General features: G+C 44.3%; 1 protein-coding gene across 2 annotated transcripts in view; it reads right to left on the bottom strand.

The window, feature by feature from the left end:
- Vps53 (VPS53 subunit of GARP complex) overlaps positions 1–25,483 on the bottom strand; it is a 130,995-nt gene that overhangs the window by 84,956 nt on the left and 20,556 nt on the right. For both annotated transcript variants that reach the window (XM_052194566.1, XM_052194563.1), the window contains exons 5-7: positions 8,292–8,378; positions 6,181–6,296; positions 4,381–4,500 (exon numbers count right to left, since the gene is read on the bottom strand). In XM_052194566.1, coding sequence (XP_052050526.1) covers positions 4,381–4,500; positions 6,181–6,296; positions 8,292–8,378 — 323 coding nt within the window. The remainder of the gene's footprint in view (positions 1–4,380; positions 4,501–6,180; positions 6,297–8,291; positions 8,379–25,483) is intronic.

Raw genomic sequence — 25,483 nt, 5'->3', positions numbered from 1 at the left:
CTGCAGCTTAGCATTCACAGGGCCTAGGATACAGGAGGCATACAGTACATTAATGCAAGACAGATGATGGAAAGAAGAAAAGAATGGGAACAGCAGATCACTGAGTCACCAAGACTAGGGCAGGCTGGGCCACCTTCCTGCTCCTCCCTACCCACTGAGAGCACGGCTTCCTCCACCCATGGGTCCTTCTTTCCTAAGCTCATGACGTCCTGCTCATGGACATTCTTGGCAGTTTCAGATTCCCAGTCTGATATGGCAACCAGCCACCTCTAAGTGTAAAAAAGAGTAGGAGGGGCGAGGGGAAGGGCGGTGATTTCCTTAATACTTAGCCAAGCCTATTCCGACATTCCTGAACAGTCCCTGAACTTCTACACCCTAAGACGGTACACCTAGCACGTGCAGAAACCGCCCTTCCTGCCTCGGATTCTTAGAAATTATGAAAAGACTTAAATAAAAACCAAATCCAGGCAAAGGGGAGCTGGTAGACTAGACAGTCTGTAGAGTTCCTGGTAGAACAAGACTAAAGAACAAAATCATAGCCTAGGAGTGCTTCTCAGGGATGAGAAGACATGGAAGCTGGACAGACGCGTTTATGTGAAGGGCAACTGTTGCTCTTGCAGAAGACCTGGATTCAGTTCCCAGAATCCACGTGGGGGCTCACAACCTCCTCTCATTAGTTCCAGGGGATTCAAAGCCCACCTCTGACACACATGGGCACTAAACGCACACATGGGCATACCTACAGATGCAGGTCACACATGGTGCACACAATCTAAAAACCAGATAAAATATAAGGAAAGACAGGAAATGGTAGATACCAGGAGCAGGAGGCGTTCTAAAGAAACTTCTGGATGTGTCTGGCTCCAGTCACTGTAATGTGGATGCCAGAAGCTGTGCTGTCTTCTTACCCTAAATGCTCAGCCTTAGGCTGATTGGGCCCCTTGAGTCTGTGAGCCTCAGCAGTGGCCTGAGAGTTATCAATATTTAAGAAGACCAGGCGAGCACTCCGGGAGGCAGAGGCAGGCGGATTTCTGAGTTTGAGGCCAGCCTGGTCTACAGAGTGAGTTCCAGGACAGCCAGGGCTACACAGAGAAACCCTGTCTCAGAAAAAAAACAAATCCAAAACAAAAAACAAAACAAAACAAAAAAGAAGATCAGGCGCCTAGCAAATCATCTGCCAGCTCCTACAGATCTGGCCCCAGGAACCTTAGAAAAGCTAGGTGGTACCCTTAAGCAGAATATCCCTCCTCTCCTCAATAGTAGATGGTAGTGATTTCTAATCAGAGTAATAGAGAACATATAATACTGATGATGATGATGATGATAATAATAATAATATAAAATTTAAAAATCCCACCAAAAAATATGAACCTTCAACTAAGACTCACCAAACATCTGAAGAATGCTACTAATAAGAGTCAACAAACCTTATACCATAGGACAGACAAACACCTGGGCAACCCAGAGCCTTCAGAGATACTAACAGTTTTGAATCTCTGAGAGATTTTAGAGGATATTATGCCCCTGAGGAAAGAATCATCTAGATATTCTGGAGATTAAGACCTGCTGCTTAGCCGGGCGGTGGTGGCACACGCCTTCAATCCCAGCACTTGGGAGGCAAAGGCAGGCAGATTTCTGAGTTCGAGGCCAGCCTGGTCTACAGAGTGAGTTCCAGGACAGCCAGGACTATACAGAGAAATCCTGTCTCAAAAAATAAAACAAAACAAACAAACAAACAAACAAAAAACCCTGCTGTTGTAGTAAAAATTTTTAACAGCTGGGCCAAAGAACAGAGTGGGCACCAGTGAAGAGCAAGGCAGACTGGGAGACTGAGGCCACAACTCAGAAAGCAGCCCCAAAGGACAAGGCAGCAGGTTACAAGTTACAGTGTTGGTGTATAGGAGTTTCCAAACAAGAAAGCAACAGAAACAAATCCCAAAATCCACCCCAAGAAAGAAATTAAATAAAGCAGTTTATTAGAACTGAAATCTGAGCCAGGCATGGTGGCACCCATTTTTAATCCCAGCCCTCAGGAAGCAGAGGCAGGCAGATTTCGGAATTCAAGTACAGCCTGGTCTCCACAGCAAGCACCAGACAGCCAGGACTGCACAGTGAGACTGAGTCTCAAAACCAAACCAACCAAACAACAAAATACTGCACAGAGAAAATGTAAATGGTCAATCATCAGTTACTGAGGAAATTAAAATTAAAGGAAGCAGATAGAGACTTCCATCTATCAGACTGACTAAAATAAAAATCACCCATACCAAATTTGTTGAGGGCATGTTAGAATGGGTACTCAAGCACTTCAAGATGGTATTGTGAATCTGTAAAGCTTTGGGGGAGTAAATGAATTGTGGCTATTAAAATTTTAAATGCATTTTTAAATATAAAGGCTTTAGATCTACTTGCACACATGTGAACAGAGGTATGTCTTAAGAATCAGAATAAGGCTCCAGGGATGTGAAGACCGCACGCTACCCCGGGACACCATCCATGGCAGTCCGCACATGGACTGAGGCCCTTCTATAAGCTCCCTGTAAGTGCAGAGGAGACAATCTAGAGGGAGAACAAGCTAACAGCAGTTATTCCTTCCGGGAAGTGCAAGGGGATTTGAAATGTAGCTAAGAGAACTGAGATGTATCTGTTTATTTATTTTTTGTCTTTTTCTTTGTTTTGGAGGTCTCATTATAAATCCTCAGCTGGCCTCAAACTCAAAGCAGTTCTCTAGCTCAACCACCTGAGTGCTGGGACTACAGATGCAGGCCACCCACATCCAGTTTAGACTTTTTAAATAAAGGAAATTGTGTATTTATGCTATTTGTATAATTACATAAAGAAAACAAAGAATAGAAATGTGTAGCAGGCAGGCCTTCCAAAGAGGCAGAATGAAAGATTGCAGCTGGGGGCCACATTGCCTTTGCTTGGAGGAAGGTTAAGTAAGGATTTTTAGATTTTCTTTCTTTCTGTTGTTTTCTCTAATAGAAAAGGCCAAAAAGGCACTGAACTCACTGCCCCTCCCTTCTTCAGAATCCTCATTTTCCTAAGAACCTTCTCACTGGATCTGAACCTAGGACCAAAACTTAAGGGTAGGATCTGGAGAGATGGCTTAGCAGTTAAGAGCACTAACTACTCTTCCAGAGGTCCTGAGTTCAATTCCCAGCAACCACATGGTGGCTTACAACCATCTGTAAGAGGATCTGATGCCCTCTTCTGTGTGTCTGAAGACAGCTACTGAAAGGCCAACGCATCAATGAAGGGGGCTTAAAAAGAGAGAGAAGGGGGGGTTCAGAGAAATGTGGCTCGGCGGTGTGGGGGAAGGGGGTGCCCAGGCGGGCCCATGTCCAAGCACCTCTTCCCTATGAGGGACCACACACACACAGACATCACAGACATGGTATAGAATAGAGTTTATTCAGGGTAGAGGTTGGGAGTTAGTAGTATAGTGGAAGGTGAGGGAGAGGGAGAGGGAGAGGGAGAGGGAGAGGGAGAGAGAGAGAGAGAGAGAGAGAGAGAGAGTAGTGGAGGCCAGCCATGACCACGTGGACAGACGGGGGAGGGGAGAGGAGCCCAAGGGGCAGAGAGGTGAGAGTAGGATGAGAGAGAGTGGAGAGAGAGGAGGGGCAATAGCCCCTTTTATAGTGGGCCAGGTCTATGTGGGGGGGACATACCTGACTGTTGCCAGGTAAGTGTGGGGTGGAGTTAGACAGAATACCAACAGCTACAGTGTACTCATAAAGGGAAACCTCGAGGATGTTAGGAAGAATGAATAAGGTCAAAGATAAACTCCTCCCTGTGTCTGACATTCTGGTGCCACCATGTATGTCTAAAGCCTGCCACAGCATCCATCCACATGCTGCCCTCACCAATGTGCCATTGGCATTCAAAGGAAAAGGGGAAGACATGTTTTTTTCCTCTTGACTCACAGTGGCTTTGTGGTGTCACGTGACTTCAAAGGCTAAGTTCTCCTGATGCATTCATCCTCAGAACTCAACAGTCCTACTATGAGAAAGCCTGAGAAACCCATGAAGACAACAAGGCTCTCTCTCGGTGCACATCTGGTCCCATCTTCACTGCCTTAACTGACAGTGTCTAGAGCAGAGAAGGATTATTACCCAAGCCTGGCCAAGGCTCATGAGCAAAGTAACTTTTAGACCACCAGCTCTGTAGACAATGGAGAGCTGTATGCACACAAACACACAAGAGTGTACTAGTTGACCTAGTAGTAGGTCAAAAGGGCAGGTTGCAAAGACAAGGTAAAGGGCATCGTAGGGTAGGTCACAAGCATCTGAAGCTGCTTCCTAGAGTAAGGTGGGAGGGAAGAAGCAGGCAGCACCATCTTTTCTTATGCAAAGACCACTGTCTGTGAGGGCATCTTACCTCTCAGAAAGCTGTCTGATCTGTGGGATTCCCATGTACTTATGAAAGTGCTCCAGAACATTCATTACACCCTGAAGGAGATTAGCAACTTCTCCATACTGTCTGCGCCTGGTCATGGCCCTGCAAGGACAGAAGTTGAGAAATAGTCACTAAAAACACAAGATAGCAGCTGTGGGATGATCTACGATAGCTAGATTTAGAATAAGTACTAGGGAAGGAAAAAGATTAGGATTTAGCTCCAACTCTCAAGGTGACATCATTCAGAATGGATTGGTCAAATAAACATTTAACTAATAGCAAGAAGGTAAAGTATGGTCTAAATAACAATGTAAACTATATGCCTCAGGGCACAAAGGAGTGTGTGTGTGTGTGTGTGTGTGTGTGTGTGTGTGTGTGTGTGTATGTATGTGTGTGTGATGCTCAGTGGATGGCAGAAGGGGACTCTGGGAAGACTATGGGTTTGGGCTGGGCACTGCATGAGGAGTAGGATTTTGAGGGAACACTGTGTAAAATATCACTGAGTATTGTTGTGCACAGAAGAATCAAACCATTTTTCTGGAATACAAAAAAGGATGATTGTAATTTCAAGTTAACTATAATAAGTAATTTTAAGATAATGATAAACAACAGCATCTGAGATATTGACTTGCCCTACTCCTAAGTAAATGGAGCATAAATAAAAGATGCTGATAAAATCAAGTTATACATGGTAATGAGGTACAAACTATTAGGTCTACATTGGCTTTCACATTAAATGTGTAATTCCTTTATAAAACATTTCAAAGTGCTACACAGAGAAACCCTGTCTCAAAAAAAAAAACAAAAAAAAACAAAATTTCAAAGAGAGGCTCAAGTTCAAGTCTTCGTACCCCACTGCCATCTTGACCTGCTAATACGAAGTGCCCCATGGGAAGGAAGAGGGAGATGGTTCTTGCAGTCTCATTGGCTGGCTGCCCTGGATGATCATCCTACAACGGACCAGGGCTTCTCTGCCACCCACTGTACGCCCAGCAGTAGCTAGGAGTGATACAACCTCTCCTCCTTCCTCCTGGGCATCCTTCATCCCTGCCAGAGCTGCAGGTCTGGGAAGATGGCTGGTTTGATTACATGTGAGATTCCACTAGGACTAGGGCAGGGGAGTCAGCCTGCGACCCTTTGCAGAAGGGAGCTGGGGTGCTGGAGCAGGAGGATTGAACCCTGCTTCATGGTAAATGGCCAGGGCCTTCTTTTAATACTGTTTCTAAATGTGCTACAAAAAAAACTACAATCTTGAAAACACAGGTTTAAGAAAAAAGTGGGTTAAACTGTATGTCAAAGATTTGTTTAGAAATTGTCTCTTTGGTGAAATGAAACTCAGCCCAGTAGGAGGAGGGATACTTGCCAAGGCAGAGGCCCTAGAGAGTGACTGGGGCTGAGTCACTCTGTCTGACTTTCTGGTCTAGATCTACCACACGAGACGACCCAGTTCTCAGGGTCATTCTCATGGGCTTTTTGTGGCTTCCTTGGGTCGCCTGCCCATCATTTTTTCACTAAGACAGACTGTCTGCTGTCTTCTGCAGTCCTGGGGATAGAAGCCAGGGCTGTGGGCAGGTCAAACAGGCACTCTGCCTGCCACTGGGCGACATCCCAGCTCTTTTGTTAAGTCGTGAACACCAACAGTGACTGAACACTTGTGGTCAGTGTTCCAAAAGCAGGGCAGGCTGGTGAGGCTGGCCTGGCGGGGAAGTGAGTAACTCTGAAGCCACTGTCCTCATGAGCAGCATTTCCCATGGGCCCGCTGAGAGAGTTCACACCGCTTACTCCAGGGAGTCCACCCCGCCAGCCAGCATGTGCAGGTGGTTCAGGGTCGTGATTGAAGTGGTCAGGTGGCGCTTGGCATGATCTAACTGTTTAATATCTCGGGTGATCTCTTTCACCTAAACATTGAAAAGAAGAGAAAACAGGAAGGGTGAGAAAGCTTTAAACCCTCCTTCAAGTCACTCTACAAGAAAATCAGATATAAAATCACTTAAAACAGCCTCAGATTAGCCCCCTAGGAAAAAATATAAATACTCTCACAATACAAAACTAAAATAACTTACAATAATTAGCCCCCTTCATGTTTTGTTTGCTTGTTTCTCTTTTTTAAATATGCATTTGGGCCGGGTGTGCTCACTCATGCCTTAATCCTAGTACTCATGAGGTAGATGCAGGCAGATCTCTGGAGTTCGAAGTCAGCCTGCTCTTCAATAGTGAGTTCCACCAGCTAGTGTTATGCAGAGACCCTATCTTTTGTTGTTGTTGTTGTTATTTGTTTGTTTTCAAGACTGGGTTTCTCTGTGTGTAGCTTTGGCTGTCCTAGAACTACTTTGTAGACCAGGCTGACCTCAAACTCACAGAGTTCTACCTGCCTCTGCCCCCCAAGTGCTTGTATTGAAGGCATGCACCACCACTAACTGGCAAGAGAAAAGGGACTTTTCCTTAAAAGGAAAAGAAAAAAATGGTAAATAGAAAATAGATTCATTTTTATTTTTTTATGTGGATGTATATATACTGGTACCCAAAGAGGCCAGAAGAGGGCACTGGATACCCTGGTGCTGGAGTTAAGTTGGTTGTAGGCAGTCTAATGTGAGTGCTGTCCAAACTAGGTCCCTTGCAAGAGCAGCAAGTGAGTGCTCTTACTGTTGAGTCATCTCCCCAGTTTTTTGTTTGTTTTTTGTTTGTTTGCAGTGTCCCCAGGGCTGAGTTACAGACACACACCATGCCTTGCTATCATCTAGGAGGCTTTAACAAACCATTTGTTTGTTCTGTGTGTAGGGATGTTCTGCTTGCATGTATGTCTGGGTCCACTGTGTGCCTAGAAGGGGACATCAGAGTCCCTTAAACTAGAGTTACAGATGGTTGTGAAGAGGGAATACAATCTCAAACAGCAGCTTAGAAACATTACTGCTGAGCATAAAAGCTGATTTCAAAGCAGGCGGTGGTGGCGCACGCCTGTAATCCCAGCTCTCTGGGAGGCAGAGGCAGGTGGATTTCTGAGTTTGAGGCCAGCCTGGTCTACAGAGTGAGTTCCAGGACAGCCGGGGCTACACAGAAAAACCCTGTCTTGAAAAAAACAAACAAAAAAACAACAACAACAACAAAAGCTGAGTTCAACCACTGAATTCAGCCACTGAATATTTACAAGGCAAAGGCAAATGGATCTCTGAGTTCAAGGCCAGCCCTATCTACACTGAGTTCCAGGTCAGGGATACACAATAAAACCCTAAGAGTCAAAGCAAACTAAATTAAGTACAACAAACTCCAGAAAATGTCATTTTCACCAAGAGTCACACTGTTTGGTGGCACAATTGTCCTCCTCAAAAAAATGCGGACCCTTAGGCACTCTGCTCAGAGCCCCTGTGAAGCAGATATTATTTCGTATTGAGAAAACTGTCGTTTAGATGCATCTCATGACTTAGAATCTCAGCCCAGAAAGCCAGTGCAGCCTGGTAGCACCCGAGGAGCAGCTGTGGTGCAGGCTGTCTTCCCGGTCAGCAGGGTAACTTGTGAGCCGATTACCTACAAAGAATAGGAACTAAAGAAGACTGTGTGCATGCATCCTGGGCATGGTACCCCCACCCAGAGCCAGGACCAGCATTAGTGTGCTATGTACCAGACTACAATTCAAATATCTTAACTGTGAAACGTGTGCTACAGACATGCTGAAGAATGGCATCCAAAATGCCTAGGAAACTATTTTCTAGGAAACCGAATTGTTTCCTATTTGAAAGTGGTTGCAAATGTAGGGCAGCAAGGCCAGTGAGTCCCCGTGTCCAGCAGCTCCTCTGAGGCACTGGGTGCACTCGCAGACAGGGGTACATGACTACAACTGCCAGGCATGGGAAAGAAGAGCCTTGTAATTACTGTGACTGGATGAAACCTAAACTCACCATTTGTTCAGACTTTTCTGCTTTGTCTTTGATATCCTTGATTTTGCCAAAGAGTTGCTGAATGGCTTTCTGGGCCTCTTCAAGTGCCTATAATAAAAGTAGTAGTTGAAAACCAAGAAGCAAGGAGAGGAAGCATTAGTCACTATAATCAGTCTCAGTCTCCTGAAAATTTTGACCAGAAACTCTTGATTCGCCGTAGGTACAGTCTCACTGCACCAGAACAGGATACAAAGCCTCATAGATGGGCACAACTGAAGTCTAAAGACTCTTAGTAATCTGCATCATAACACATAAATCAAGTCTTGGGTTTTCTGAGATAGGGTCTCATTATGTAGCCATGGCTGGACTAGAGCTCTCTGTAGACAAGGCTGACCTCGAATTTGCAGCAATCCTCCTACCTTTGTTTTTCTCAGTGCTGGGATTATAGGAACATGCTACCATGCTTGGTATAACATTTTTATTTAAAACTAAAGCATTCTCTCTATTTTAGTGATTACTATACATGCTACTGATAAGAAACAAGATACACATCTATCTTTCAGTGTGTACACAAACTTTCACACCTGTAAAGGCAGCAGAGGCTCCAAGTTAGAAGTGAGGTAAGCGCTGGATACTTGCTGAGTATCAGTCTCTTCATCTACATAATAGTTCTAAAAGATTGTGCCATTGATTTGTGTCAAATCTTCGACATTTATGGTGTGCTACTTAGAAACCAATGAAATGAAGTCAGAAGGATACATTTGAAGCTAGTAGTAATACAAATGTTTCCAAGAAAATTAAACCCCACAAAGGTGGATGGGACACATTAAAACCATTATAACCTCCACATCCCCTGTGGTTGGAGGGAGGGGAAGCTCCACACATGGAGGGCTCATGGACTTTGTGGCTTGTGAAAACCCACAGCAACAGAGCCGCTCAGTCACACCAGTCAGAATCTCATTCACTCTTTCAGTCATTCAGGTATGTTCTGAGTAGGTGCCTTGTAGGAGAGGAGAGGGAAAGTGAGGGAAGGGAGGAGAGAACCAAGCCCTCACTTAACTTGGCTCAGCTGTTTATAAGAAGGGGGCAAAATTTCAAGAGAGAAACCAGCATGAGCAGAGAAGGCCGAGGATAACTATGTATATCACCAAAACCAAACAAGTGTTTGAAGGTGAAGAAGAGTAATCACTCCTTCCTTACATCTGATCAAGACAGGGGACTGCCACTGACAACAGGGAAGATGCTAGAAACGTGACAAAAACAGACTATGGGGAGACAGGAGTGATACAAAGCTGGGCTAGCAAACCAAGGCCCAGACTTGTCTTGTGTAGGTAAAAAACTGTGGTTTGGGAACACAGCCTACTTTGCTCATTGTCACAGGGATGGCCATAACATAACATGGCCCACAAAGACAAAAATACTTACTATCTGGCCATTAATAGGAAAAGCTGATTGAACTAGGCATGGTGGCTAATGCCTCTAATCTTAGCACTTGGGTACCTGAGGCAGAAGGATTACTAAGAATTGGAGATGAGCCTGAGCTACTTAAGGAGACCTTTTAAATTAAGAGAGACAGAGTTAGAGAGAGAGAGAGAGAGAGAGAGAGAGAGAGAGAGAGAGAGAGAGAGAGAGAAGAAGAAGAAGAAGAAGAAGAAGGAGGAGGAGGAGGAGGAGGAGGAGGAGGAGGAGGAGGAGGAGGAGGAGGAGAAGAAGAAGAAGAAGAAGAAGAAGAAGAAGAAGAAGAAGAAGAAGAAGAAGTAGTAGTAGTAGTAGTAGTAGTAGTAGTAGTAGTAGTTGAAGTTGTTTGACTCCAGCAAACCTTTATTCTATAAGTATATGCTATGACTGAGGAGGTATGGAGAAGCAGCATCAGATGAATGGCAGAATTCTTGAAGCGAGAGATGCTTGCACACTCTGCTATGTAAACAGTTCAGAAGGGGAAATCTGGTTGTGGGGTCCTGGGATAACTGTAGAAGAGGAGGATGTGTGTGTGTGTGTGTGTGTGTGTGTGTGTGATTTTTTTATTTTTTCAGTGCTAAGAATAGAACCCAGGGCCTTTATAAAGTCCTCGACTGAACTAGCTGTGTAACAGTTGTACATACTAAAGGACATGAATATACAAGGCAGCTGTCTGTTTCAGATTAGCTAGTTAATCCTACTTCCACTATGTGAGGACTGCATCAATATAACAAAGTTATTCTTGTTATTATTTTAGATTGGCTTGCATTGCTTTGTTTTGTTGAGGCACAATTTCACAGAGCTCAGGCATCCTTAGAACTCACCATGCACCCTACGAGGACCTTGAATATTTACTCCTCCTGTCTCTAGTGCCAAGATTACCAACATGTGATTACTACCATGTGGTATTAAGATGTTCTAGGGATCAAACCCAGGACTTTACTCCTGTATGCCAGGCTAGCACTCTGCTAATGAGCCAATAACTTGAGACATAGTCTCATTATGCAGTAGAGGTTGGCCTCACCACGATTCTGCCTCAGCTGCCCAATGCAGGGGTTATAGTATTTCTCAGTATAATTATGAATAGCTCCCTCTTATCCTCAAAAGTGGCTCTGATGTGTCTGCAAAGACAGCTTAGCAGGTAAGCTCTGGATGCTCTTGCGGAGGACCCAGGTTCAATTCCCAGCACAAACAAGACAACTCATGACTCACTGTAACTCCAGTTCCAGGTAGTCTGATGCCTTCTCCACACACATGGTGCACATACATACATGTAGGCAAAACATCCATGCATATAAAATAAAATTAGAGAGAACATGGCACTGGTGATGAGTTATACAGCCCTTTACCAAAGGCATCTAGCCAAAGCTATATAGCACAGCTAAAACTGAATAAATCTTCGCCAGAGATTAAATGTCAGTGTTGAGTGGCAGTGTTGAAATGATTCTGCATTGTGGTTAGTGTTCTGCCAATCCCCCAACTTCAAGCACAACCTCAAGATATAAGCAGCGGTTCAAAGTCCACAGCAGCATTACACTTTAGATTGGTAGCATCTGCTGGGGTAACTGAGTTTAATGCCAAGGTGCCACTACAGAAGAGTGGTGGGTACATTCTAAACTCATCGGAGGCTTCTAAATGCTTTTGAGTCACGATGTCAAAAAGACCATAGAAGCCTGTAAGCAACAGATCATTAGGAAAGACCTGCCTTCTTGGCCATGCCTTGTATGTGATGTTTAAGGCATGTTATGTTATAGAGACATGCAAAAGAACAGGTTATATACTAAGTGCCAAGGCTCAGAGAAAAAGCTACTGTCCTGCATCCTCTGCAGACTGCCTCCACTGAGGACACAACTTTCCATTTCCAGAAAGCAAGACTCACACAGTCTTGTATTTCACAGTCTTTCAAGAAAGATAAATGGTCTGCCAGATATTTTTGCAGTCTTTGCTTGTTATAATAATATATTGAAGTGGGTGAAATTTAGTGTAATTCATTTCCCAGAGTCAAAATGTTTCCTCTGAAGCATTTGCTCTACAGAGTAAGTCCCTTCTCAACATACAAACAGCCTAGTATTTGCTATCTGGCCTATGATAGTCAACTGTACCACAGAACATTTCGTACCTGAGAAAAGTGTGATGCCTAGAGAAGGAGAAGATTCTCCTTTAAAAAAATAAAAACAAACTAACACACACATCCTATATGAATAATCAGAAAATGTGCTGGGAGATTCTAGCTCCATCCCTGGACACTATGACAACACTTTCTCATTTCAAACTGGATCCAAATTAAGAACAGAAGGAACCACCCAAAATGTCTGCTTTCTATCACCCTGTGTTTCTCCTCTGCCAGGTGCCTATGTGCAGACCACTACTGTGCAGTGGTGGCCTGAACCTGGTGAGTCACTGGCCAGTAGTTTCTACTGTGACCCTCTTTGAGAACTCAACACCTGTACTTGGAGACAAAATGACCCACTGAGCTTGCCTCTAAGACTCAGCAAAACTATTAGAACATCCTCATCCTTCTGTGCACCACACACAGTATGTGCAATTTTCAAGTATCCTGCCTCCTAGGCACACTGAGCAGAATCCCAGCCACATCAGGTGACTGGCACAGGAGAGAAGCAGTGGGGACCTGGCACAGATGCCTCTTTCTTTCTTCCCTTCCTGCTTCTTTTTCCGCAGACCAGCCATGTGCACATGTGTAGACAGATGGTCCCCACAGCAGTGCTCCTGATCATTAAGCAACCCCGTGGATGAATCTGAGATGGCTCTAACTAGGCAGTTAGCTTTATCAGAGAATTATATTGCTGCCCTCTGGTGAGCCTACAGGCAGTCTTCGGACATCTAAGTCCCATCTGCCACCACATGTTGCTGTTCATTTTAAAAGATCTTGTATGATTTTAGGTTGGTTTTTTGTTTGTTTGTTTGTTTGTTTTGTTTTTGTTTGTTTGTTTGTTTTGGTTTTTTGAGACAGGGTTTCTCTGTATAGCTGTCCTGGAACTCACTCTGTAGACCAGGCTGGCCTAGAACTCAGAAATCCACCTGCCTCTGCCTCCCAAGTGCTGGGATTACAGGCATGCGCCACCACCGCCCAGCTGTTTTTTGTTTTTTGTTTTTGTTTTTTTGAAAAATTTAAGGTAGTAACCTTTAAGGGTACTGGAGAGAAAATCAGATTTCTTGCCACTTTGCCATCATTGCTACTTTACCTTGACATCTAAATTCTGGTTCCTTCCCATGCAATGGAAAAGAAACATGCTGTCCTGGACAAAAGCAAGCCATCTAGAGCCAGAGACTAGAGTTGGAGGCTTGACCTAAGCTATGTGATCTCAGTCAAGCCACTTGACCTCATGATACAGCTTCATGATTTCTAGAACAGAAATAACAGCACTCTTCTCCAAAGACTTTTATAAAGGAGAATCCTGAGATTAGGTGATGAAATCTTTGGAATTGTTGACCCAATATACCCCAACCCCTGCAGGTTTCCTCTCAAGGTATTCTTACAGAGTCCTCTATCAAAGAGGCAGTCCCATGATGCAATTCTGTTTTTTCCAGAACTGGAATTGGGAAGGAGAGCTGGAAGATCGGAAGCTAAGCTAGACAGCAGTGAGGTTCCTCAGTAAGGGAACGAGGCTGGCCTGGAAGAGACAAGGCCAACACAGAGAGACCAACACACAGGCCCGACTCCAGGTCTAAGCCTTGGCTGTTTGACAAGGCCTGTGGAGACAATTTCCATGTGCAGTGTGCAACTCCCTTCACAGCAAGCTTTACAAGATTCTTTCCAGCACTTCTTTCCCCACACTTTGTTTGTTTGTTTAAACAGGACATTATCTGTGTAATCTGCAGTCCTGCCTGGGTTTGAGTGCTATGCTCCTAGAAAGGCCTCACTAAATGGCAAGTTCATTGCTCCCTGACTGCTCTGATGAAATGCAAAGGTCACCGATGACCTTTATGGACAGGTGGTAAAAGCCTAGCACCTGCCGGCATCCTGGAGGGACAATGAAGAGGACAGCATCTTCCGAGCATGCTGACAGTCGAGCATGCTTCGGAAAGATGGTGACTATTTTTTATCTTTAAAAAAGACTGTGCCTGGCTGGGTATAGTGATCATCTCAGCACTTGGGAGGTTGGAGTAGGAGGAACTCAAGCTTGACACTAGCCTGGACTATGCAGCAAAAGCCAAATGACAATAACAAAACAAACAAACAACAACAATGAAAACCATCTTGCCGTAAATAAGATTTAAAAAAAGAAAAAAAGGAAGAAAACAAGAAAGTTGTAAAAACGCATTTACTAAATGGGCTGTGCTATATCTGAGAGAAAGCTTACTGAAGGGACAAGCCTTTAAACATTTTTGAGGGAAGCCTGTAAGATATGTAAATATGCAGCTGGGTGGTAGTGATGCACACTTTAAATTCCAGCACTTGGGAGGCAGAGGTAGGAGGATCTCTGAGCTAGAGCCAGCCTGGTTTTACAGAGTGAATTCCGGGAGCTGGAGCTACACAGAGAAACAAGTCTTGAAAAAAAGCCAAAAAAATAAAAAAAAAAAAAAAAGGAAAAAAAGAAATATAAGTGGGGTTTACAGCACTCACATGAGGAGCTGGGTTTGGGTCCTGCACTCACGTACAAACAAAGCTGTGCATAGTGCTGCACACGTGTAATCCCAGCTCTGGGGAAGGGGAGACAGATCTCCAGGCCTTGCCAGCTAACCTAGCTAAATCTGTAAGCTCCAGGCTTAATAAGCAACCCTGCCTCAAAAATAAATCAGGGGACGACAAGATGGCTCAGTAGATAAAGGCACCTGCTGCCAAGTTTGATAACTTGAGTTTGATTCCCAGAACCTACCAGGCGGAAGGAAAGAACTGACTCTCACAACTTCTGACCTCCGTGGACTAACAGCTGAGAAAGATACCCAATGTCAAACTCTAGTTTACATGTGTACATGTACCCACATTTGTACACAAACCTACACACACACACAGAGAGAGAGAGAAAGAGAGAGAGAGAGAGATGTAAATAACTGAAAAATGGTAAATGGAGGTTTGAATAAAAGAATCATACTACAGCATTAGTAATAGAATCTTCTAGAAAGCAGAAACTGGTGAGAGATACATCTGAGTTCTAAACAGAGGCTCTAATGACATACACTAATGGTAGAAATATCCAAGTAAGTAGCTTCTATTTATAGAAAGTCCTTTCTGAAACTGTGGGCCATCCTGTTCCATTCAACCATTCAGTGTTGTTGCTATGGAAACAAGGCATCCTCAGCTGGAGCAGAGGTGCTCCAAGAAGCCTCCCTTGGCAATAGCACAATGCAGCTTCTTTTCCAGGAAGATGTCCAACAGTTGCAGAGGCTAAAGAACTCTTCCTGTTGCCCCCAGACCATGTCATTATGTTTCCCTGCATACTCTAACACACTAGGCTAGCAGCATTGGTCAGAGGCCACATGGGCACCCATGAGATAAGCACCACTGGAATTCACACTGATTCCTCTGTAGTCCATTCAGAAATCCAGACTATAAAGGGGTTTTATTTACAATACAGTTTTCTTCCCACGTCTGTGAATCAAAAGAATGTGCTGAGCAAAGGGAGCCATTCTCACCTTATTTGCTAAAATGCTCTGTTCCACATAAGTTACTTTTATTTATGATTTCTGCAAACCACATCCACTGAAAAATGTGAACCGATGAGCTTATTTTTTATTGTTTTTGGGACATGGGCCAGAAGTTAGAATCCTAAGACAAGGTGGGGCACACGCGGCAGTGCCCAACAAGACTAAACATTTACATTTCACATTCTATTTCTATCAGCTATCGCTCACAGCTCAAAACACACCAGCCTTGAACCCGCAGGCATGCCAGAGCATTCTGCGAAGCTTCCCTGGACGGAAATGCAAGCCTTGTGGGAGAGAGTGTCCAAAGCAGCCAACCCAAATGGCAAAAGAAAAGGAATGTGTAAGAAAAAAAAAAAGCCTCAGCTGCTTTTGCTGAATAAAAGGTACAGAAACTCGATATTTTAGGAAACAAGCACACTGAGAGAACAGCTTGTCCAAGTGTAACAAAGGACGGCTTCCCACAAACATCCAGACTTCCACTGCCAAGTCAGAAGTTCCTTACTTCATCCTAATTCCCTGTATCTGGACGTCCTGTCAAGGGATCTGCTGTATCCGAGAGACTTCATCTGTGTGTGCCCTCTTCCTGCTTCACCTACTGGTTTTGGGAGCTCAGTGACCCCCATTATTTAAGTATCATCAGTGGGGTGTTCTGTGAACAAAGGGCTCTTTGCATCTTTGGGTTTCACTTGCAGTCATGTCTACACTGTGCGGTCAGAGCTATCAGTCACTGCTACTGCTGGGATGCCGAAGGGCATTAGTTAGTTTCTTGGGCTCTGGAGCAAGAAAGAGTGGCTCCCAGATCTGTTTGTTAAGTATTTGTTATTAATTCACAAGGCAAATGGGGACAGGGCTATAGCTCAAAGGTAGAACACTTCCCTGGCTTGTTTGAAGCTGTGTGTACAATACTCATCTCCATAAAGAATGAGGAGCTAGAAAGATGGCTCGGCAGTTAAGAGCACATGGTGCTTTTGCAGGACTCATGCTTGGTTCCTAGCCACCACATGGTCACTCAGGACCCCAATTCCAAGGGATTCCACAACCTTTTCTGATACCCAAGGGTACCAGGTACAAATGTGGCGCCTATGCATATTCAAGCAAAGAACTCACACACAAGGTGGCAAGAGAGAACTGACTCCTGAAAGTTGCCCTCTGACCTCCACACACCTGCACTCATACACAGATCATGCATACATACAATAATAGTAACTAAAGGAAACAAGGGGTAGTAATTAGTCTGAGTTAGAACAAAGCCCTCCCAATTTACCTCTTCTCCTGCTTTATTTGTAGTTATTCATTTATTCATTAGGCGTGTATGAGTGCATGTAGTTAGCATGTGTGGTATATGCATGTGAGTGTACACTGGGGAGGACATCGATCAGGCTTCTTCTCTATTGCTCTCCAATGCAGCCATCCTCTACCCACTACAGCAAGCACCAGGGTTACGATATACACATGATCACACAGGGCTTTTTGTATCAGTGCTGGGGATTTGAACTCAGGTCCTCACTCCCGCAGAGCAGGTACTCTTTCCCACTGAGATACCATTCCTCCTTTACTCTCTTCTGCTTTGTTAAAAAACAAAATCAAAGCCGGGTGGTGGTGATGCACACCTTCAATCCCAGCACTTAGGAAGGACAGGCAGGTGGATTTCTGAGTTCAAGGCCAGCCTGGTCTACAGAGTGAGTTCCAGGACAGCCAGGGCTATACAGAGAAACCCCCATGGTGGTGGTGGGGGTGGGGGGGGACAAATCCAAAAAACCAAATAAATAAGTAAATAAATAGATAAATAAAAAATTCCAGCACTTGGGAGGCAAAGGCAGGCAGATTTCTGAGTTCAAGGCCAGCCTGGTCTACAGAGTGAGTTCCAGGAAAGCCAAGGCTACACAGAGAAACCCTGTCTCGGAAAACAAACAAACAAACAAAAACCCAAAATCAAACCAAACTGGGAGCATCAACTCTTGTTAGTAGGCACATTATAGAAGAAACGTCTCCTGTTAACCAGAGGTACACAATTATACTGGCCAATATTCGAAGTCTAGGTATCAGAATCATATACCAAAAGGAACCCAGAGTCTTTCCAGAGTCCACAATACAATAGGAAAACAGAAATCAGAATCCTGACCTAGCAGCTGCTGGAGGCAGGAGGATCAGGATTCAAGGTCATCCTCAGCTACATAGAAAGTTTGAGGCCAGCCTTGGCTACATGAATTCCTGCCTCAAAAATAAATGAAAATATTAAAAAAAAAAAAAATAGAATCCTGGCACGTGATCTAATGTTACTGAGAGGCTAACAAGTTTTGTTTAAAAGCTTTAATAAAGACAACTGAAAAACACTAGACCAAAACAGACTAGAAAAGCGCTGTCTATGGATTTACAAATAAATCTTCCCTGAAAGAGACCAGGGAGTCCAAGTCAGAGCAAAGGAGATCTTACAGCTTTATTACAGACACTGAAACTTGGGCATTATTAACAAAAACATTGATGAACAAACACAGCTGAGCCCATATTGCTCTAAATTCTGTGGCTAAAAGAGGGAAGAAAAACCAAAGCCAATTTTGTATGTGAAGACAGGGTTTCAGACTCCCACCCATTGTTTTAACACAGCTGAATGACTTCTTGTGTCAAAGACCTGAGACCCAGGAAAGCTCTGCCTGTCGGTATGTAGAATTATTGCCATTTTTTCCTAAGGCAGAGCCCTGATCTGAAAGTGGAATTTTCCTTACTGCTAGCAGTCAAAGCAAGAGTGACAGCTACAGTGGTGACGAATGACACCCTCCTCTTCAGGTGAAGACTCCAGTTTCAGCTTGTAACTGAGTGCTTTCAATGTGGAAATGGAGAGGTGGCAACCATTACGCCAGGCCAATTTATGGGGGCATGGCTCAGAAGAAGACTAAAACCTCCCTGTTCCTACCTGGCACGCTGGTTTTCTGAAGCTATTTTCAACAATCATGCTGCAGACAAGTGGGACCAGGGTTTCTACGGTCAGGAAGGAAGCAGCCTAATAGCTGGACTTGTTAACTGAACCGAAGACAAATGCAGGGTGGTTTTAGCTGTACAGGGAGAGCGTCTCGTTATTAAAAGCCTAAGCCTGTGTATGGCTTATCTGAAACGCGTTTCACATATTAAGTGAAGGCAAAATAGGGAGCAAGCTTATGTTAATGCACTGTATTTAGCCAAAAAAGAAAAACACTAACATTTTGAACTATATGGAAAATGTCTCTAAAGAGATTAAATATTAAGATAAATTATTCAGTAGTTCTACTCTCAAGTATTTACTGAAATAAACCAAAAGAAGGGCCCTGAGCAATGGAAGAAAAGCCAAACTGAGGTGAGTGCATACAAGGTACTACTACTTAGCCATAAAGGTGAGGTTCTGGTGCACGGCACTAATATAGCTGAACCTTGCAGATATAAGTAAAATATATCAGAAACAAAAGGATAATGTTGGATTCCATTTATATAGCATACTAGAAAAGGAAAATCCACAGGGAAAAATTATTGAAGGCTATAGGAGCTTTTGCTTAAAGATTACAGAGTTTCTGCTAGGGGTGAATGAAATATAGAGAACTATAACACTTGCACAGCATTGTGACCATAATTAACGCTACAGTGCATTATGTTACATTGATCCTACATATTTTTCAATATTAACAATCTACTATATCAAAAGGTACTGAATAGTATTGCATGTGCATTCTATCTCAATAAAACTATCTAAAAATGAAAGGATACGGGGCTGGTGAGAAGGCTTAGAAGGTAAAGGTGCTTGGCACACAAATCTGACAACCTAGTTGGATTTTCCAAACCCACGTAAAAGTGAAAAAGGAAGTAAGCTCTACAAAGTTGTCTTCTGACTTCTGCATGGATGCCTGATGCACATGCCACACTTACAAATACATGCCACACATACAGACATGCAGTAGTGGATACAAAATGGTTTTTAAAGTAGTGATGTGAATGAAGAGGCAAACATTTATGTCTATGTTTTATTTTTGGATCAGAGTTGTGCCATGTAGCCCAGAGGCTTTGAATTCAAGATTTGTCACCTTCCACCAATTCTGCCTCCATATGCCATATTAACTAAACAAATTTAGCAAAATAAATAAATAAAGCGGATCATTAAACATATTCCTTAACACTTAGCTCTGTTCTCAGGTGAAATTATAAAACAAAAATGGCTCAGTGGTTAAGAGCACACTCTATTCCTGCAGAGGCCCCAGGTTTGGTTCTCAGTACCCACTATCTACAAGTCTAGTTCTAGGGGATCCAGTGTCCTCTTCTGACCTCCATGGGCTCCTGCACAAATGGGATAGACACGTAAACTCAGCTACACACATATATTCTAAGACCCAGAACCTTATCTGTGAGTCAGCACAAGTGCAGCCACCACTTTAGAAAACTAAAGATGTGGCCAATGTGGTATTCAGAAAAAAAAAAAAAAGCCTTCCCTTTAAGATTATAATTCTCATCAGGCAGTGGTGGCGCAGGCCTGTAATCCCAGCACTCTGGGAGGCAGAGGCAGGCGGATTTCTGAGTTCGAGGCCAGCCTGGTCTACAGAGTGAGGTCCAGGACAGCCAGGGCTATACAGAGAAACCCTGTCTGGAAAAACCCAAATCCAAAAAAAGCCCCAAAAAATAAATAAATAAATAATTCTCAGGTGACACAGAGATGATGGCTTAGTGGGTAAGAGCATTTATTAAACTGGAAGGGGAGCTTGAGTTCAGATCCAGCACCATGTAAAAAAGACAGGCACGGTCACACATGTACCTGGAACCCCACACTGTGGGGGCAGGACAGGAGGATCACTAGGTTTGCTAGACAGCAACCTTGACCTTATCTCAAGTAAGATGGGGAGTGATAGAGGACACTAGACAGCATCCTCTGGCCTCTACATGCATGTGCAAAGGGGCAGGCGCTGGCACACATGCATGTGCAAAGGGGCAGGCGCTGGCACACACGCAGGTGTATACCACATTCACACACATACACACACACACACACATATTCTCTCTCTCTCCCTCCCTCCCTCCCTATCTTTCTCTTCCTCCCTCCCTCCCACAGACATATACACAACCTTTTTCAAAGAAGCTCAAACAAGACAGAGAGGATAGAAGTAACATACATGAGCCAACTGTAGTACTGCATGCCTTTACTCCCAGCACTCGGGAGGCAGTGGCAGACAGATCTCTGTGAGTTTGAGGCCAGCCTAGCTTACATAGCGAATTCCAGTATAGTCAGCCAGCCAACCTGTGTAGAGAGATCCTGTCTCCAAAAAAAAAAAAAAAAAAAAAAAAAAAAAAGAGAGAGAGAGAAAAGAAAGAAAGAAAGAAAAGAAAAAAGTAATGCACATGATAAGCACATGAGTAAAAAGTAATGAATGAAAACAAGCGAAGGTAGAAATGATAAGCAGCCATTTGAAAAGTCCACTCTGGCTAATCTGATTTAATACAGGGGATCAGACAGGAAAGGCAACTCTAAGCATGGAGAGAGAATGGAAACTGAGATAGCAGAAGGAGAAAGAAATGAGACATCAGAGTCAAAGAATTTTGAGTTAAGTGACCTGTATGAAAATTAGCCCACGAAGTGGGAAATGTATGATGAGGGTGTGGCTCGGAGCTTCAGGGGACAAGCAGGTGCCTGGAGTGGCTTTAAAGCAGGGCAGTAGGAATGGAAAAGAACAGGGCTGGTGGGAAAGACACAGGAACACAACAGACGTCTGCACATACAGAATCTGGGACATAGGTATTCCAAGGGCTGTCACCATCAGCAGTCGCACCTGCAACATTTCAGCCCCTTTTTAACTTGAGTGAGTCCTGCAGTGTGAGCCGTGTTTAAAATGCATTCATTCTTATCCTCACCACCCTGAGGGTAGGCAGTATCTTCATGGCTCAGATGAGAACCTAGGGCAAAGGCTAAGTGTGGTGGCAGACACCTCTAATCCCAGCACTCAGGCGGCTGAGGCAGGCAAATCTCTGAGTCAGGGCCAGCCTGGTCTATAGAGCAAGTTCCAGGACAGCCAGGGCTACACAGAGAAACCCTGTCTTAAAAGAGATAAAGGAGCGTCCGAGGGAGAGAGGGCGTATGCATCTGGAGCTGAAAGCGGCATCATGTCCTATAAAACAACAGAGATGAATTTCAACATCAAGGCTCAACTCAAGCATTTTTTCTTTTTCTTTCCTTTCCTTTCCTTTTCTTCCTTTCCTTTCTTCCTTCCTTCCTTCCTTCCTTCCTTCCTTCCTTCCTTCCTTCCTTCCTTCCTTCCTTCCTTCCTTCCTTCCTTCCTTCCTTCCTTCCTTCCTTCCTTCCTTCCTTCCTTTCTTTCTTTCTTTCTTTCTTTCTTTCTTTCTTTCTTTCTTTTTGGATTTGGTTTTTTCGAGACAGGGTTTCTCTGCATAGCCCTGGCTGTCCTGGAACTCACTCTGTAGACCAGGTTGGCCTCAAGCTCAGAAATCTGCCTGCCTCTGCCTCTGCCTCTGCCTCTGCCTCTGCCTTCCAAGTGCTGGGATTACAGGCGTGCGCCACCACTGCCAGGCGCATTTCCAACTTGACCATACCACCACACCAACTGGCAACACAGCCCAATAACTGTGAGTAACTCTGAGAACTGAAAGGAAATGTTTGGCCATTCTTAGGGAAGAGAAAACAGCTGTTTAGATTCCTCACAGGCTGCCTGAAAAGCATTTTACAGGACAGAGGGCAGAGCTCCAATGAGGCTGCAGAGATTTTCGTGAGAAAAAATTAAAAAGACACTACATGTGAGAGGATGAGCAGGAGGACTGAGACCAAGGCCAGCCTGAGCTACATCCTGAGCTTGAAGCCAGCCTGGGCTACTTAAAGAGACTCTTATCTCAAAACACCAAATGGGAGGAGACAATGTGCCATCAGGGCTCCTGTGCACTGGAAGCCTGGACTTTAGGAGTCGGATTAAAGCTAGTCACACACAAGCTAAACAATCAAAAGCTCTTGCTTTAGCCACAGTTAAGTGTTCTAGAAGCAAGCAAAGGAGAGCATTCACATGGATTCAACTTGTCAAATTAAGACAAGCCACCCTTAGCCTCTGCACCAGACCTAAGGAGTCCTGGGTAGGGAATGGGAGCCAGGCTCAAGCAGTACGAGGGACACTATGCTTACAGAAGGCTGTCAGCCAGGCTGTTCCATGAATCAGTGCTGTCTGCATTCCTGGGACATGCTCAGACCACAGCAATTTCAGCCTAAAAACATTCTGAAAAGTAAAACACAAAAAAGAGACACAAGACAGAAAGACAGACAAATATAGATGCGTGGACACACCCAAAACAGGCGTGGACAGAAGGTGAAGGATAGATTGTGGGGGCAGGTGCTGTGGTCTGCACCTGGAGTTTCAGAGACTGAGAGGCTGAGGCAGGAATGTCCAGCTGTTATCAATTACTTACTAAAGGGAAAATAGCAGCTTATACTTCAAAAAGCATAATCATTTTAAGGTGGTATATTTAGAAGGAAAAACCAAGAAGCAGTTGTTATTCATTCATTCATTCATGTATTTACTTATTGATTACAGACAGGTCTTCAGTATGTAGCCCAGGCTGGCCTCAAACTCATGATCTTCTTACCTCAGCCTCCCAAGCACTGACATGCCCCACTGGTGCATTGGTGTGTATGTGTGCGCGTGCGTGCGTGCGTGCGTGTGTGTGTGTGTGTGTGTGTGTGTGTGTGTGTGTGTGTGTGTATTATTTTAAACTACTGTTAATGCTGTTACTGTTACTGCTGGAGAGTTAGCTCAGCTGTTAAGAGCACTGACTCTGTGTGTGTGTGTGTGTGTGTGTGTGTGTGTGTGTGTATTATTTTGAACTACTGTTACTGCTGGAGTAAGAATTCTGTTTTCTGGGCCTAGCCCTTTAGACTGAAGTGAGGATAAGGAAGGTGACAGGAAGTGTCTGAAGCTAACCTGCTCTACCTTCTCATCAACAGTTTAAGTGGGGAAAGAGGGCACATGTGGCAGATTTGATGGTGAAATCACTGAGATTACAGCGATCTGGGTAGGTTCTAACAATCAAGTAAAACACAAGATACAACCAAGGTAACACATACAAAGTCTGGTGCAGATTTTAAAGAGTCTACCACACAAATAGAGGAGAGAGTTTAAATGAGGTTCATATGAAGAAGACCTGGGGCAGTGGTGCAGAGTGCTGGGCCACACATGTTTTGTTTGGCCTTTACAATGTTTAGGAAAAGCACCAAGCTAACTGATAAAGCTGGGAGAGGCACAGAAAAACCCAGACTCCTGGCTTCTCTTGAAAAACTAATAGATCTGGCAACTCCAGGTCTACACTCAGACCTGACAACTGGGCTACACCTGTCTCCCTAAGACCCTTCATTCTCTCTTCCGAAGGAGACAGACATGGAGCACACGCTTGGCAACCTAAGCTGCTTCCATTGCTTTCCACCTGCAAGGTCATCCTTGCAACTCTTGACCTGACTGCAGGGCACTGGCAATTTGTGGAGGCCAAGTAGTGATAGGGCTGCTGAAACCCCCACTAAACCCTGGGGAGCAAGACAGCAGGATCTTCAGCACTGCATCTTAACTTCTGAAGAGCTGCAGACTCCCCAGAGACTTTAGAAAAACAATCACTGTCTTCCCTCCAGAATATGTCTATTCACATAAAAATGTAGTTAATTTCAGGGTGTTGATAGACCCTGCATGGTCTGTAATAGAAAGCAGCTATCTCAATGAGACATCCTGTATCTTCATCAGATCCGGTGTGGATGCTTGCGAGAGTCCATCATTAACCATTTGGTTTGTTGATGGATGGCATTCCCTCAGAGGAGGAGGCCATGGTAAGGTTACTGGACTCTCATCTGAGAAACCAGCTAGACTTCCCAGCCATCTGCCTACAATTCTGCCACAACTGCACATGCCTTGAGGATCTTGGGAAGAGTTAGAGGATGCAGGTTGGTGAAGGTTAGTTGAAGTGGAACTTCCATGTGTGTTGCCACGGGGAAGCAGTCATGTTGGATGAAGACTTTCAAGTCTTCTTTGGGGCCACCCAAACTCCTGCCAGTAACCCCTGGCCCATACACTGCAAGGAAATTCAACAAACTCATTTGTCCCCCAGGGTGAATTCTGGTGAAACTGTATTTTAGTTTGTTGTTGGGACCTTGTAAGGAGAGGGTAGATTGATCTGTGTCTCCCCAGAGAAGGAATCTTCACAACAAGGCCCCAGACAAGGAGATAGAGCACCCCCTGCATGTTTTCATATTGTCTACTCCTGAGGATCTCACATTAAGGGAATGCTGATAAATGCTATTCAGAACAGGGAAAGCTCTGGAAACAACATCAGAAAATTGAGGAAATGCAAGGTGATTATGACAGAGCAGGAACCCTGCAGCCATTCTAAATGGCAGAAAGTACCACAGGGAATGGGGTTAGGAGAAGGTGATCCACCTGGCAGAGCTGAGACTGATGAGGGCTACAATGAAGTCTACTTCCCTACTAAGTCCAATCTAAGAGAATTCTCTGAACACACCCGGAATAGTCTACCCTGTGGACCAGTACAGTTGTGATCATATACATTTCCATGCTTCTGCAGAATCACAAACTGTCAGAGAAGTCATAAAAAGTAATTTTGATTGGGTGGAAGTTCACGCTACAGTTGTCTACAGCTTTTTCCAAACCTGGGCTTCAGTAAGCAGAGAGCTGGGGAAGATGGTAATGATTCTTTTCCCTTCCTAAACCTCAGTCATGCTCTGTTCAAAGAAACAGCCATGCTGTGGCCAAGCTGCACACAGAGAGAAGGCAGGAAGTCACTCCTGTATCCGTGATTCTCAGCAAGCTCCCTGGAAGCTGGTCATGGTTTGGCCCTCTTGCAATTTCAATCCCCGCTTTCCCTCCTCTAACCTACCCTTAGAGTCCCCTCTTTCTCGCTACCTTCCAGCTGTCTGCTTTAATTCCTGGGAAGCTGCATACATCTCAGAGCATGTATCTGCTGAACTGACTTACTGTCCACACATTGTCAACATGTGAACATTTAATTAAAGTTGTGGACTGATGAACTCACAGATGAAAATGGGGAGGACTTGGTGCCACAGGAATTCTGTAAGAGCATTATAGTCTGGTTAGAAGAAGTCACAGACTAGACCACTTCATGCTGGCCCACATGAGGGGCAGTCA

Source organism: Apodemus sylvaticus, chromosome 10 (assembly GCF_947179515.1).
Source record: "Apodemus sylvaticus chromosome 10, mApoSyl1.1, whole genome shotgun sequence".
NCBI lineage: Eukaryota > Metazoa > Chordata > Mammalia > Rodentia > Muridae > Apodemus > Apodemus sylvaticus.
Note: the sequence above shows the minus strand (reverse complement) of the source record. Positions and strands in the feature narration are given on the sequence as shown.